The 15,363-nt window shown below is 35.9% G+C and overlaps 1 protein-coding gene across 2 annotated transcripts; it reads left to right on the forward strand.

Moving 5' to 3' along the window:
- Positions 1-288: 288 nt before the first annotated feature.
- Positions 289-15,232, forward strand: pou6f1 (POU class 6 homeobox 1). 2 transcript variants are annotated; one of them, XM_058764331.1, is made up of 12 exons: positions 289-667; positions 2,583-2,713; positions 3,053-3,097; positions 6,150-6,333; positions 6,551-6,666; positions 8,174-8,399; positions 8,667-8,860; positions 9,975-10,103; positions 10,207-10,443; positions 10,951-11,086; positions 11,313-11,481; positions 13,344-15,232. In XM_058764331.1, exons 2-12 carry the CDS (start codon positions 2,660-2,662, stop codon positions 13,687-13,689), a joined length of 1,836 nt encoding a protein of 611 aa, XP_058620314.1. In that variant the 5' UTR covers positions 289-667; positions 2,583-2,659; the 3' UTR covers positions 13,690-15,232. The 2 variants fall into 2 exon arrangements, with proteins under 2 accessions (XP_058620314.1, XP_058620315.1); XM_058764332.1 differs by lacking the exon at positions 3,053-3,097.
- The last annotated feature ends 131 nt before the right edge of the window (positions 15,233-15,363 follow it).

Below are 15,363 nucleotides of genomic sequence, written 5' to 3' on the forward strand. Positions count from 1 at the left end.
AATAGACTGGTATGAATATCAATATTTTAAATACTTATACTTTTTGGAAAACAACAACATAAAAACAGTAATAATAAGCATGACAAGTATTATTTTTGTTGCCATTGTTATATTATATCATTAAAATAATATATTTTGATAAAAAATAATAATACAAAATAAATTGATCTCTTTATTAATATTAGTAATTTTACTGCGAAAGCATATCCTCACACTGTAGCAATATTGCAGTCTGAATCAAGTGCGGTGAACTGCAGTAACTGTGTACTGTCCCTTTAAGACGGCCATCGCTCCAGTTCTGTCGAGCCAGCGCCATTTTTTCAATGCAAGACTCGGCCTGCATAAATTATGTTCATGACGTAGTGCAAAAGAGCAAATTTGTGTTAATTTTTCGGCACTTTTCTGCAGATAAGGGTTTACCTTGGCTATTAAGGTGCATTTGCTTCACCGGCACGACAGTTAACGGAAAGACGTCATTAAATATTTAGTTGTAAAGAGGACCAGCGCTTTCCCGAGCCTCCTTATCAATGCAAATAGCTCTTTTGTGTGCGTTCGTAGCGCGCGTCGGAAGCTGTGAGATGAATTTTTAATTATGCATATTTAAAACAAACTGTGGCAAAGCTCGCCCAAGGAGGAGAAATAAAGAAAATATCCCACCTTTCAGCGGGTAAGTCGTGAATATGATCACAGCTTGCACGTTATTTTTGCACAACGCAATACGAAGTCTCGGACTCGAAATGAGTTTTTGGTTAATATGCAATGGTCTTAATTAGCATAATTTATATATTTATGATAAAGAGAAAGGAAATACATCAAATGCCGTCCCGAGTCGTGGCATATTGGCATGTGAGGAGTGTGATCAGTAGATGAAGTGTGTGTCCCGGGAGGAGAGTTTTTATTATTGCATTGTGAATGTATTGGGAGGGCTGCACTAGTACCTCACAGGCCTGCTGCTTGAAGTGAAAATGCGCAAGGCTTACATAATGCTCTATTGTTTTTAGGATAATTACATGCGCCAATTTGTAATGCAAGACGTGCATCTTAAATTGCACTTGCACAGTGATGACATTCGAACATGCTCGGTCCATTTATACTTAGAAATAATGTCCCAAATTCTTAAGAACTGTGATTACGTTCCTCCAGTTACCTGGATTGTAATATTTTAAGTTGACAACCTCGAGAGCGGGCGTCATAGACGTGACGTTACACACTTCTCTACGTCATGATTATCTGCTCAATGCCTTGCAAAGGTTTACCATGGTATTCATAGTTCTTGCCAAAACACCATAGTATTTACAATGCTTAATGTTATTACTGTAAATGTAATATATAATGTTATTGAAACCATGCAGAAACTGTCCTTTGTTGTTGTTGTTGTTTTTGTGACAGTGATGTGTTATAGCAGAAACTTTTACTGTGGTGAATTTTTATAAGGGTTTGCTGCTAGTCACAATCATATTTTACATTTGAAATAAACTTGATATTCATTTTGTGATAACCTTGTGAGACAACTAAAGGTGAAGGACTCTATAGTAAGAAAACTATAAAAGGATCCTTGTTTGTAAATTATTCGTTACATTTAGTGCAACTAAATCACATAGCAGTTTCTACCTTAATAACTTAACATTTAAATCAACATTTATCTTCCATATTATGAAGTGTTTCTGATTAGAATGAGATATTTGTCAGAACACTAAATCACATATTTATCTTTTTTTTTTTACCTTAATAACCTAATACTGTATTTTAAATCATAATTTTTCTTCATATTGTGAAGTGTTTCTAATCGAAATGGGATATTTGTGATTTAGTGCAAATAAATCTGACAAATATCCTATTCCAACCAGAAATACTTCACAATATGGAAGAACATTTTAATATTAACTTAAATATTAAGTTATAAAAGTGAAAAGAAAAAGAAAAAGTGATTTAGTGCAACTATTTATATTTTATATTTATGCAACTATAATATTTAAAATGATGATTTTCTTCCATATTATGAAGTATTTCTGGTTGAAATTGGATATTTGTCAGATTTAGCTGCATTAAATCACATACTCTTTTTTATTTTACCTTTAAAAATTAATGTTTGAAATCATATTTTCTACCATACTGTAAAGTATTTCTGATTGAAATGGAATATTTGTCAGATTTATATGCACTAAATCCTACATTTTTACCTTTAAAACTTAATATTTAAAATTATTTTTCATCCACATTGTAAAGCATTACTGATTGAAATAGGATATTTGTCAGATTTAGCTGCACTAAATAACTTTTTTTTAAATGTTATAGCTTCATATTTAAAAAAAAAAAAAAGTTTTCTTTTTTTTCGAGAAGCATTTCCAATTAAAATGGGATATTCAATGATTAAATAATGTAGGATGGGACATCCTACAATTCTCTGAATTGTGAAAAATGGTCTTTGACAGGTGGTTATAGCAGAGGGTCTAAAAAAATATAAAAGCTCTTGATGAAAAGTAAATTTAATTAAATGGGGTCAACTTTTATATCACGGTGGAGACAAAAGCGCTGTCAGGAATCCTGTCAAGAATCCTTATTGACCAGGTTCTTTGTCTCAGGTGGTACTGTGGAGCTGGTAACATCCCCTTCAACCACTATGCAGAATCAGTGATCTCCTCAGAGCTTAGACTTCATCATGGACACTGAGGATCTCCCTGCAAACAATGCGCCACTCACCGTCAATGAACAGGTATTCCTGAGTCAAGTCATAATTCCCATACGTTTCTCACTACTTTCATGAAGTGTTACCAAAACACAGATGTACCTTAACATTTCATCACTTGTCCAGCCTCATGCCCCACGTGTGTGAGTGTTCAGTCTACGTTCACAGCACAAGCAATTCTCTTCTGGTGGTGAGGGGTTCGCAGAAAGCATTGCTTATGCCGGTTTTTGGGCAGACGCTCTCGTTTGTTTGCTGTACTCATGTCACTTGTGTCCTTGTTGGGTTGGTTCTTTGTGTCCTAACGTGTGCTTGGCATCTCTGTTCTCTTTAGCCATTCACTGTCTGACTGCAGAAGTGTTTTCTCAGCTTTTAGGTTCCTGCACTTTGAAATTCCCAGCACAAGACGACCAGGTATGCACCTTCTCCTGCGTCTGTACTGCTCTCTGTGCTGCGCTGAGCTTCCCTCTCTGCCTGAGCCCTGCATTTGCTCCTGTGATGTTTCTCTGATCTTGACTGAAACATGATCGAGGAATGTTCTTAATAAAAAGCTTAATAAAAATCAAACATTAAGCTGAGCAAAAGCTTCAAAACTGCATCATACTGTAGTATAATAGACTACCATTTAAAACTTGCATTTGTTTGATACAGTAAAAACAGTAATATTGTGAAATATTAACAATTTTAAATACAATTTCAATTTAAAATAACTGCTTTCTATTTTAACATATTTTAAAATTAGTGCTGTCAATAGATTAAAAAAATTAACAGATTAACAGCAGCTGGGTTATTTGGCTGCTATTACTTTAAGAGCTGCCGCTGCTGAACGTGACGCGGATCTGACACGCATGCTCGTAGTTTCATTCTCGCTTTAATATGAAATGACAGGCTACAGCGTGCGCTGCTGTATTTGTGCGTGCAACTGAAGAGCACACACTATAAGCAATTTATAATCGCTGACAGGACAGGACAATTTGTTTTTACTGACATATGGCCTGAAAACATCTCATCTGACTGCAGTTCACTGTTCTACTGAAGCTCCTCGTCACTTGTACCGTTTCCGCACTCGTTTGACTAGCATCTGTTGCTGAGGTGAAGTTGGAGTGCGCGTCTGAAAAGTCTCCCATTTGATGTGGTCGTAAAGGCATTCTGCGTCTAAATAAATGCAATTCTTGTCAAGAAAAAAGAGACACAGAAGCAGCCAAGAAGTGAGTTGGGTGGCCAAAGTCTAGCTCTGCCCCAGCGTTAACTGCATTAAATATTTTTTAATGCTGTTAAACTGGAAAAGTTAATCACCCGTGTTAACTCGCAGATTTTGACAGCACTATTCAATAAAGCAATATGCCCCAAGAAGCCGTGGTTTACAGTGGATTTATAACAGCTAAGGGGCGTTGTAAAACCCCCTTAGCTGTTATATATTCACTGTAAACCATGGCTTCACGGGGCTTATTTCTTTTATAAAACGGTTATTCCATATACGTAGTAAGGTTTCACAAAATAAAACAGAGCAAATAAAGTGTAATGATATAAATAAAAACAGTATTCTTCCAACAAACAATGTAGTTCCTCATAAACGATTGTGGTTGCAACAAAGTGGTTGCCAAGCAACACACAAAAGTAAACAAAGGTGTATGCTTGTAGAGCAATTTACAACAGCTTCGAATGTGGCTCAATCAATCAGAATCAAGGACCGTAACTATCCGTTTTATAAAATGTAATTTATTCCTGTGATGCAAAACTAATTATGCCATGGTCTGTCTGAATACTCGATTCTGATTGGCTGGCAGGTGTTGATTAAATTCGTTGAACTGCACAGGTAGTTCCAGGTCAGTTTAATCACATTCTATACTAATGCGCTTCCTATAAACATTGGTAACCATAGTAACATACAGTTACGGTTGAATAGTAACACAGACGAAAATAACCGTAATTTTTATCGTTCTGGTCAAATATTGTAGCGCAAATATTATTAACATCTTTAATACGTGAATGCTGGGAAATGACCATGGCATAAACGGGATAATCAACGACTAGCTGTGCATTAAACGATTTGAATGCACTTCGCGGAGGCAAGATAAATGCTGCGCGTCGGGTGGTTCTTCGCCTCCACGTCGTGCATTCAAATCGTTTAATGCACAGCTAGCTATTGATTATCCCTTACATATACAGCATCATTACTCCAGTCTTCAGTGTCACATGATCCTTCAGAAATCATTCTAATATGCTGATTTGCTGCTTAAGAAACATTTCTTATAATGTTGAAAACACTTGTGCTGCTTCATATTTTTGTGGAAACCATGATAGATGTTATTTCTGGATTCTTTCGTAATTAAAAAGTTCAAAAGAATCTTGAACATTAGTGTCATACTTGGACAGCAAAATTTCTGTCCATGAGTTTACATGGTCTTCATGGGCACCTGTTAAGAGCATCTTCTGGTGCTTGTTCTTACCTAATTGGACCTTTTTAAACTATTGAGCCTCTTGTACAGCTGTTAAATGCATATGAAGCATATGTGCCAAATAGGGCTGGGCGATATTCCAAAAAATTCAATAAATAAATCCAAGGAATAATACATTTTTGTTTGTATGCACTAGTATAACACAGCATAGTAAAGAAAAGCAGTATTTACCCACCTACGTGTATTTTTTTTTTACCAAAACATTGTAATACGTAAAAATGTGCATGGATGTTCCTCCATGTTGTTTTTTGAGTAATGCTGCAATTGGGTCTTTTGAATTGAAATGGATAGTTTGAAATGAACTACAAAAATGAAAACATCAGCTCAAACGTTTTCAAAAGTTATTTATTTATTAATTTATTTACATTTCCGAACTTTGTTGTCTTGGACTAATAGTGACACTTAATGGTGTGAATGTAGTATCATGCAAAAGTTTTCAATTAACAATTATAGATGTGCTATTCACACTCAGCCATGACTTGTTTATTCCATGAGCAATTGTGTTCATTAACAGGAGAGTTAAGTGAATGGTCATGTGAACTCAACATGGCAGCCCCAATAAGATGATCTGTTCCATGTCAGATAAAACTGCTTTTATTATGCTACTGATATGACTGGAGTCTTTATCTCATGTGAGCATATGTGATTTTAAATTATTAATATTATAAATTGTTTTGAAAAGGTATTTTTCATTTCTTTAATTCCTGAAACCTTTTTTAATCTGGGTAAAAAATTGCTTTGTGCACCTTTAACAACCAAATAATATATTTAAATTATATTTAATTTAATTTATTATATTTAATATATCGCCCCACTCTAGTTGCAAAAGTTTCATGCTCTTTTGCTCAGCAAATGTCACCAATAATTTAATGTCTGAGAGATCAGAATATTCACACAGGTGTAAACTCCATAACAGACCATGGTCCATTTTCATCTTGTCAACACTGCTCCTCATTACCCCAAACAAGAGAGCATTTATAACCAGTTCCTAACACCCTTTCTTCCAGGTCATTGTCATGTCAGGACAAGAGACCATCCGTGTGCTGGAGGTGGAGGTGGATACAGCCTTGTCCTCTTCAGGGGCTGATGGGAAGTTGGAGTCAGCGGGAGAGGAGGCTGCTGTTCATACCCTGGATGTAGCTGAGGAGGCTCCATTGGATAGTCCAGTAACCACAAGCACTACCACAGCTGGTGAGACTAATCAAATTGACTGATATAAATAGCCACATTAGTTTGGTATCATAGCAACCCAGTATGCAAAGCCACCACCATCAAAGAGGCATTTATTGTCATAATTGTAATAACTGCATGGCTTGAAAGAGACATTGATCATGTTTCCTATGCATGGAAATATCAGGGCAATTTTTTTTTTAAAGATTTCAGCAAATCTACCTCTCTTTGCATGTAGTGTCTGTGGAGGTCTCAGCACCTGCAGTACAGACCGTGGTCTCCAAAGCCCCCATCAGTGTGTCTCTGGCCCAGCCACAGACCAGCATGCCCATCACTGTCCAGGCCTGCCCACAGGTGAACTCCAGTTTCCTTTTTTTGCCATTTAAAATATTAGGGGCCACTTTTAGCATCATTTTTGCCTCAAGCTCTTGATCATTTCTGACTCTGGTCTTCATATCTGAATGTACTCAAGGATGTTCATATCATGACATTTCTAACTTTCTAAATAAACATTTACAAGTGATTCACTAAGCATTATGTTGTGCAAAAATGTTAATAATAAATAAATACTGAAATAAATTATGTGTATGGTAGCGATCAAAATGGAGCAAATCATCTTTTGAAAGCAATTTTTGTTTTAAAATTGCAGCTTCAAATAACGTTAGTTGATTACAATATTGATTATATTGTTTTTCCACTAGGTGGCTACTTAGTTACTGTTAAAAAATCATTCAAGAGATTTGTTAAAAATTGCTTTTTCATTCAGTAATGGAACAAGTGAAGTATTTATGATTGAGACATTGAATCATTCATTCGAACTTTTAAAAAAAAAAATGATTCATTCAAATTGATTAGACATTTTTTAATAGAACGAGGCAATTAATATTTTGTCACAACCTCTAGTAAATTACATGTTATTTTGCTTAGCTCAGAATCATGATCTCTATTTTATTATCCAGAATCGTGCAGCTCTAGTGAGGGGTACCTAGTTCTGTAAAGATTAAAAACACCTGCTTTAAATTAATTAATTTATAATTTTGGTAACATCCCCAATTTAGCAAATCAGTGTAAATCAGTGTTATTCTTTCATTATTTATATACCATTATAGTATTTATTAATATTTTAAATTAGCTTTTATTTCTTCAGTGTATATTGTGATTTTACTTCAAGTTTTAGTATTTTTTTTATGTTTAATGCATTTTTATTTAGCTTTTTGTTTTTGTTTTCGTAATTTTAGTACCCCAGCTTAAAGGTACTAAAATTCTCCGAAATTCTCGTTCAAAATTTTCGCATATTAAAAAATAAATACGACCTCATGTTGTGTCAATGACATTTACACACTGCCTCCGAAACTTTTGTTTGTCATAAAAAAAATTTAAAAAACAGATCAGGTTCAGTTTATGCATCCGTAGCAAGCATTTTGATAGGATAGGATGACAAATAAGAAAAGAAAAAGAAAAAAAACAGAAAAACGCATACGAAAAAGGACCTTAAGTCTAAAATACACTTCATGACTTTTGCTCAGATTTTTGGCTTTGATTACAGTCTGAATGAGTCAACGCTTTTAGCATCAGCATCTTTTATCTTTTGTAACCATTTACAAAATTGGTTAGTGTGTGATGCCGTGTTTAAAATGTTCATTTTCAGTCTTTAGACTTATTTCAGTTAGTTGCAAATTTTTTTCCATCTAATGTTTGTTTAATATTATTTCAGTTTTTCGATTAACAAAACTGATTTATAATAGTTTTAAGTGACTATAACAACGTTTGTGCAGAATGTCAGAAAAAGACCTAATAAATGTCAAAGCATTTGAAAAAACTTTCTCCGAATAATTAAATCTATATTCCATTACCTTGCCAGGTCCTGACTCAGGATGGTTTGGCCTCTCTAATGACTGGCATGCTTGCCCAGCAGGGTTCTCTGGGTCAGCCCCTGTTCATTCCTCTGAGTATGGCCGGATCTGTGGGGGGTCAGGGGGGTCTGGCAGTGCTCACCTTACCCACCGCCACTGTCGCCACCCTCCCTGGTCTCACTGCAGCCAGCCCTGCCGGAGGACTGCTGAAGCTGCCATTTGCAGGACTGCAAGGTATGGTGCTCATGCATATTTTTCATACTGATCCTGCGCAAAATGTCTTTTAAAAGTGCTTATATTAATTCTGTTGCCATGGAATTCAATTTAAAATACATGGATTAAGGGCAGCATTTTATGTTTATATGAAATGGTGACTTGTTCAGGCCAGTCAGCAGTTCAGAATAATGAATATTTTAATGGTACAAGGTGTTTTACTGAGCAGACAATCTCATAAAAACTATTTGTTTTTAACTGTTACAACAGCTTGTTTTTCTTTTCCAGCCGCTACTTTGTTGAACTCTGTCCAGACGCAGCTGCAGTCACCTGCGCAGACAGTCCTGCAGTCCCAGATGTCTGCTCTGCAGCCAACGCAGACCACGCCAGCCACCACTGCGTCTGTTGTTCAGAAGTTGTCGGAGCCCAGTGCCTCGGTCGCTACACTTCAGACTGCAGGCCTGTCCATCAACCCTGCTATTGTGAGTAGGGAGCACTTCTGTTGTGGATAGAAACATGTAATTGGGTTCAGTTGCATCGTATATGAGAAAAATTGGATTTGGAAATGGGAATGTGCAATATATTGGGACAATATGGGGTACTAACCAATTTAAAAAATGTATTGGCTAGTATTGGATATTCAAGAGGTAGTTTCTTGAAGACTGCTTTCATATCAACAATTCATCTTAAAAATAGTTTTTGATTTTAGCATTTATTGAATTTTTTTGTAGACGAAATAGTATAGATTTTCACTATTTATATTAAACGACAAACACCCTCACAGATCTTTAAGTAATTGATAGGTGCGTTGGAAAAACCCCAAAAAGGTCCAACTTCAAAACAAAGCACATTTTGTTTATTTATTTAGTTAGTCAAAAGTTGAGTAAAGTTTTAGGGCCAGATTTACTAAAAGGCAAATTAGCGTTATAGCGCAATTCCATAAAAGCGTCGATGGGAGGGGAAAATTCTGCAGGTGATTTACTGACTATGCACACATTAAAGAACACAGACAGATCATTTCCATAATGACCAGCGCAATCTACCAAGAGCAGCGCAAATTACAGGCTGCTTTAAGACATGCTTTTTAGGGCGTTAAATAATTACGCAAATACCAGTAATTTGACGAGTACAAATGTTAGTAAATTTTGTTGCATCATTCATTTTAATACTCTCCTCCCATGAATTTTGTGTCTGAAAGGGAAACTCCTACAAATGTATATTTAATAAGGTCAGGTGCAAAAATAACTGTGTCCACGCCTTTTCGACGCTAATTCTTCACTGTGTGTCTTTAGTAAATCCGGACAGTACTATTTTAACGCCAAAAGATGGTTGCCGCTGGCGCAAGCTGTTAGTAAATCTGGCCCTTAGTATTCCAGGGCTTGATTACTTAACAGAAATATTTGTATAAATCTTATTTCTGAGGAGATTGACTATAGTTTCTAAAATCTTAAACTTAACCTCATCTAAAACGCTCTCTTGCTGCTTTAAAAGTAATGGCGTTTTCTTTCAGGAAATGCATCTAGTCTTAAATTACTAAAGATAATTTCATAATGAATTCAGTCTAATCTAATCAAGAGTGTTTCCCCCCCCCTTCAGATTAGTGCAGCGTCTCTTGGAGCTCAGCCTCAGTTCATCAGCTCTCTCACTACAACTCCCATCATCACCAGTGCCATGTCTAATGTGGCAGGACTCACAAGTCAACTCATTACCAATGCACAGGGCCAGGTTAGTACTACATTTAAATGTATTTATTCATTTAATAGACACATTTTTCCTAAGGGAAAGCCTTCTCGCACTTTTTTTCATTATTTTCATACTTATGTTTCAGGTAATTGGAACACTTCCCCTGCTGGTCAACCCTGCATCACTGGCTGGAGCTGCGGCAGCCTCTGCATTACCCGCTCAAGGCCTGCAGGTCCAGACTGTGTCCCCACAGCTGCTCCTCAACTCCCAGGGTCAGATCATTGCTACTATAGGAAACGGTCCAACAGCTGCTGCCCCGTCCGCTGCCTCCGTCCTCCCCAAAGCCACTGTGCCCCTGACACTCACCAAGACCAGCACACCGGTACAGAAGTGCCGCCCACTGTGGCTCTTCATTAGTCTGTAAACACACAATAAACATTTTGTGCAGTCTGTGCACCTTTTTTGTATGCATAACACCTAAGAAGACCCTAGCAACTGTTTGGCATCCATCTAGCAATGTCCTATCATCCATTTAAAATGCCGTAGGATCATTGTAAAATGTGTTTCCAAAAATGTATCCATACATGCATTTAACGCCAGTTTCCAGCTAAAATGAACACTAGTGGCATTAAAATACCAACTTTTATTATGATTACAGGGCCATATTATTCATTAATAAAGACTTATTTTCCCACTTAACGTTTTAGCGCCACTCATCGTTTCATTTCTGAACTGGCATGATACATACAACAAGCAGTGTAATAAAATGTTGGATTCATGTTCATCTGTTTCAGATAAAACTGAACAAGCTTTTAACGCCACTCACAGAATGTGAAATATTTGTAAAATGATTGTCATATTTGGTAATGGACTGTGATTCGTTCTCTAGGGTCCTGTTGGGAAAGTGGCTCCATCTAAAGTCATTATTGCTCCCCAGCCACAAGTGGTTAAATCAGTCACATCCCTCACCTCTACCGGTGCCATCGCCTGTGGAGAAATACCTACCGTGGGGCAGCTTGTCAGCAGTAGGTTTACGTTTTTCTGGTAATTTACTGTTTATGTAATGTTTGCAGTATGGCATTTACAACCTTCTTCAGTCACGTAATTGAATAGGAGCAATTCTGTAAGGTGTGTTTAGATCAGATTTCAGTTTTGAAGATTGGTGCTTCAGTGACTCGTGGATAAATTACTCATGTTGTTTATGATCTGGAGAGGATCCAGAAGTCCTAATTCAATTTTTGTTTTCATTAGAGCCACAGTCTGCTGTGAATGAAGAAGAGGCCATTAATCTGGAGGAGATCCGAGAGTTTGCCAAGAATTTTAAGATTCGACGGCTCTCTCTGGGGTTGACACAGACTCAAGTGGGCCAGGCTCTCACCGCTACGGAGGGTCCCGCCTACAGTCAGTCGGCCATCTGCAGGTTATTCTCTTTTCTATCTTCTCTTGGTTTCTGTCTTTCTTTACTTGTTCTAACAGGACTGATTGGACTACTCCCGCTCCATTTAGGTTCTGTAAATATTGCCATTAAAGGAAGAAAAAATAACTAGTGACACACAAGGCTCTTTGTATCCAACATTTTTGTCATGAACCATAGTTTATGCAAACTTTATTTATTAGGGGTGTAACGGTACTCAAGAATTGATGGTTCAGTACATACCGTGGTTTTGATGTCACGGTCCTGTATGTTTTTGTTAGTGGGGTGGGGGCGGGCATACATTTCTGAACAGTCAACAGATTGTGGCTTTAAAATATATTGTCTTTAAATATAATTAGAATTAAATTTCTCAACTGATGTTGTAAACTATATAGGGAACCTTGTTACTTGCGCACTTAGCTTACAATTAACAACAGAGCCCAAACTATTACATTAAATTGACTTTTTTTTTTTAGTTATAATAATCAACACTCAAAATAAAAAAATTGTATGTGAACATGTAAATTGCAGTTTTAAGTCTAAATCTAATTATTATAAATATAACCATTTACACAGTGTCTGTCATAACTTGTTTTCATGACATTTATTTAAACATACATTTAGACATTACTAACAGGTTAAGTAAAATATAATGAACATATAGGCTAAGGTAGTGTATATATTTAGTGAAATGCTCTTCTCTAGACTTAATTTCTCGGGTGAACTAATGAGCTGTGGACATGTAATGACTGAGCAATTACATAGGACATGAGATGTTCATTCATGTTTATTTTATGCTAATTAGTAGTAAAGAGGAAGGGATGATCGCATTCACTCACACTCCTCGCTGCCGTTTAAACTAGGGCTTGGTAAAAATTTTTAGATTTTTAATCGCTTCTCATTTTGACAAAATGATATTGATTCTTAAATCCTAAGAATTGATTAATCTAGCCTGTTTTCAGTCAGTCGTAATAAACTTTGTGCTTTGTTACTTTTGATAGGAAAAAAAAATTACCTCAGAAAAAAACAAACTCGGTGACCATAAACTCATTAGTCAGCTAGAAAAATGAACTCTAGAGATGAGCATTTTGCTGAATATATGCACCATATAACATATTCATTATAAGTTTTACTGTTCTTCGATGTTTGAATAAATCCATCATGTTTTTATAACAGCCACCATATAAATGTTTATTTCAAAAAATCGAATTGGAGTAGAAATATAATTGTTATTGTAAAAATTTCACTGAGTGTAATTTAAGTCTTTATGTACAAATCAGTAAATTCTAACCTTGATTAATATAGTATTGTAGTAAAGCTTTTTCTTCTTGAGAAAATTTGCCATGTACTGTACCTGATGTATATCTAGAATAATCGAATCGAATCAAAAGCTTATGAGTCAGAATCTAATCGAATAGTGAAATTTGTGCCAAAACCCAGCCCTAGTTCAAAACATAATTTATTGTTTGAATTTCCTATTAAAATGGACAGAATTTGAAATATAAGACTTTGTTTCTTACTGAAAGTAACTAAACACAAAGCTTATATCAATTATTAGACTGGATGCACGATATAATGTCTAGTGAATTTTTATTCGCGCATCACCTGAAACAGCATAGCCTAAAATATCGATCTTGGGATTGAAGAATTGATATTGATTCATCAAAATGGAGATGAGGAGTTTCAAATTAATTTCCATACATTAAGATGTTAAAACAATGTTGTATTTGTTCAGTACACATGCGTGACACTGAACATTTTCAGTACAAATGTGTGTACTGTATTATCACACCCCTTTTATATATCAATCATCCATGTCCATTTAATGTCTCGCATACACATATTATCTTGTTGCCTCCTGTTTCAAGGTTTGAGAAGCTTGACATCACCCCTAAAAGTGCCCAGAAGCTGAAACCCGTGCTGGAGCGCTGGCTGGCAGAGGCTGAGCTCTGGAATCAGAAAGGTCAGCAGAACTTGATGGAGTTTGTGGGCGGAGAGCCCTCCAAGAAGCGCAAGCGGAGAACCAGCTTCACGCCGCAGGCCATCGAGGTCCTCAACACTTACTTTGAGAAAAACTCCCTTCCCACTGGCCAAGAGATTACAGAGATCGCCAAGGAGCTGAATTACGACCGAGAGGTGGTTCGGGTCTGGTTTTGTAACCGCCGACAGACTCTGAAAAACACTAGCAAGATCAACGTGTTTCAGGTCCAGTAGGGCTACAGTACGTCTCTTAGAGTGCAACAGAAGAACATTTTGGACAATGATGTATTGGTGCTAGTTGCAAAATGACTGAAATGACTGACTTGCTGTTGTGATGAAGTCAGCGGCACTCAAATTGTGTACGGTCCTAGAATAGTACCAAACATACTCTTTCTGTTGGTTTTTTGTTTCCGTTATGCTGCATGCAGAGTGACTTTTTGCCGTGCCACCACAATTTTCAATGCTAAAATGGCTTCTGAACTATTTCAAATATGGAAGAAGCTACGAAATCCTGTAGTTGCTGTTTTTATAGATGAAAAGAAGCACTTCATTAACACATGAAAAAAGAAAACATCTAAAATATTCTCTCATCCAACTAAAGTTGACCATTAAAAATTGCTTTTTGCTGTAGCAATAACAGCTATGGCTTTTGACTACGTATAGTACATTTAGAAGGTTTTTTAATCATCTTTTTTTTTTTTTGTCTTTTGCTGTAAACTTAAAGCTATGTTCATTGCCTGAGACAACAACAACAAAAAAAAAAATAGTATTTGGTCATTTTAACCATCCAAAAAAGTCCATCTAAGAGGGCATATTTAGATTTTTTTTTTTTCATTTTATTTTTTTCAGTTTCCATTAGTAAAGTGGTTCCCCGTCTTTGTGCTTAAATACTGTAGATGTGTTTTTGGTCAATGGACAATCATAGCACTCTGAATCAAAAAGCATGCCCTGCTTTTATGTGGCTAAATCCAATTATTCCATTTCAGCTGTCATTGTAATTTCATACTCAGAATTGTATGATTTCAACTGTTATGTCTGAATCTCTTGATTCAAATAGGAAACTGTAACTGTATCAAAGATTACAATGACTGATGTAGAATATGTCCTATGGATTTTACTGTTACTGTTTTTGCCATAATCAGTCTAGTAAAGCAGATCTTAATATCAGGAGATGCTATTGAAGTGAGACTTACATCTATATCTATATAGGGCACTTAAGAAACATTAGCTGAACAGCTGAATGTTTGTTTTAATGTTGATCGATGAGCCGTCAAACAAGTGTTAAAGGGTATTACTATTATAAATGCAATTTTCATTTATGAATTTGGATTGTGCTCTCATTTGTACTCTGTTGCAGCAATATTCACAGGTCATTTGAACATTTTCCCATTTAGTAAAACAGTCCAGACAAACGTGTGTTGTAACATGTTTCACATGTTTGTTCTAAGCATAAAGCTATATTGTTCTTATGGACCTTCAGTATTTATATAATGGATTATCTTGATTGGTACAGTACCATACATTTACATTTTAATGTTGTGAAGAAGGAATGATATGAGACATAGTGTTTTAACTAATGGTATACATAGACTAAACATGAAAAAGCAGCATCTGTTCAACAGTTTAATCTGCAGAGAGCTTATCGATTTTAAAATGATGCATAAGTGCATTTACAGATTATAAACAATTGTATGGTACTTCATTAACTATATTTATTTTGTATCAATTGTAATGTTTGGTATTAACTTGTTATTTGAATAAATTAACACTAAACAGACTTGTTGTGTTTGACTTGAAAATCTTGGTAAATACCATTTGACATTTTGCCAGTTGTGATTATATTCATTATTCTCAGACTACAAAGAAAGTTAACAAAGTAATTCTCAGAACACATAAGTAACCCGTAGA

This window comes from Onychostoma macrolepis, chromosome 23 (genome assembly GCF_012432095.1).
Source record: "Onychostoma macrolepis isolate SWU-2019 chromosome 23, ASM1243209v1, whole genome shotgun sequence".
NCBI classification, from domain to species: Eukaryota; Metazoa; Chordata; class Actinopteri; order Cypriniformes; family Cyprinidae; genus Onychostoma; species Onychostoma macrolepis.

Bases quoted from the DNA above. Each gene is read 5' to 3' on its own strand.
- pou6f1 (XM_058764331.1), top strand. From the start codon at position 2,660: ATGGACACTGAGGATCTCCCTGCAAACAATGCGCCACTCACCGTCAAT. The intron at 2,714-3,052 runs GTATTCCTGAGT...GTGTTTTCTCAG, and splicing joins CACTCACCGTCAATGAACAG to CTTTTAGGTTCCTGCACTTT. The intron at 6,667-8,173 runs GTGAACTCCAGT...TTACCTTGCCAG, and splicing joins CTGTCCAGGCCTGCCCACAG to GTCCTGACTCAGGATGGTTT.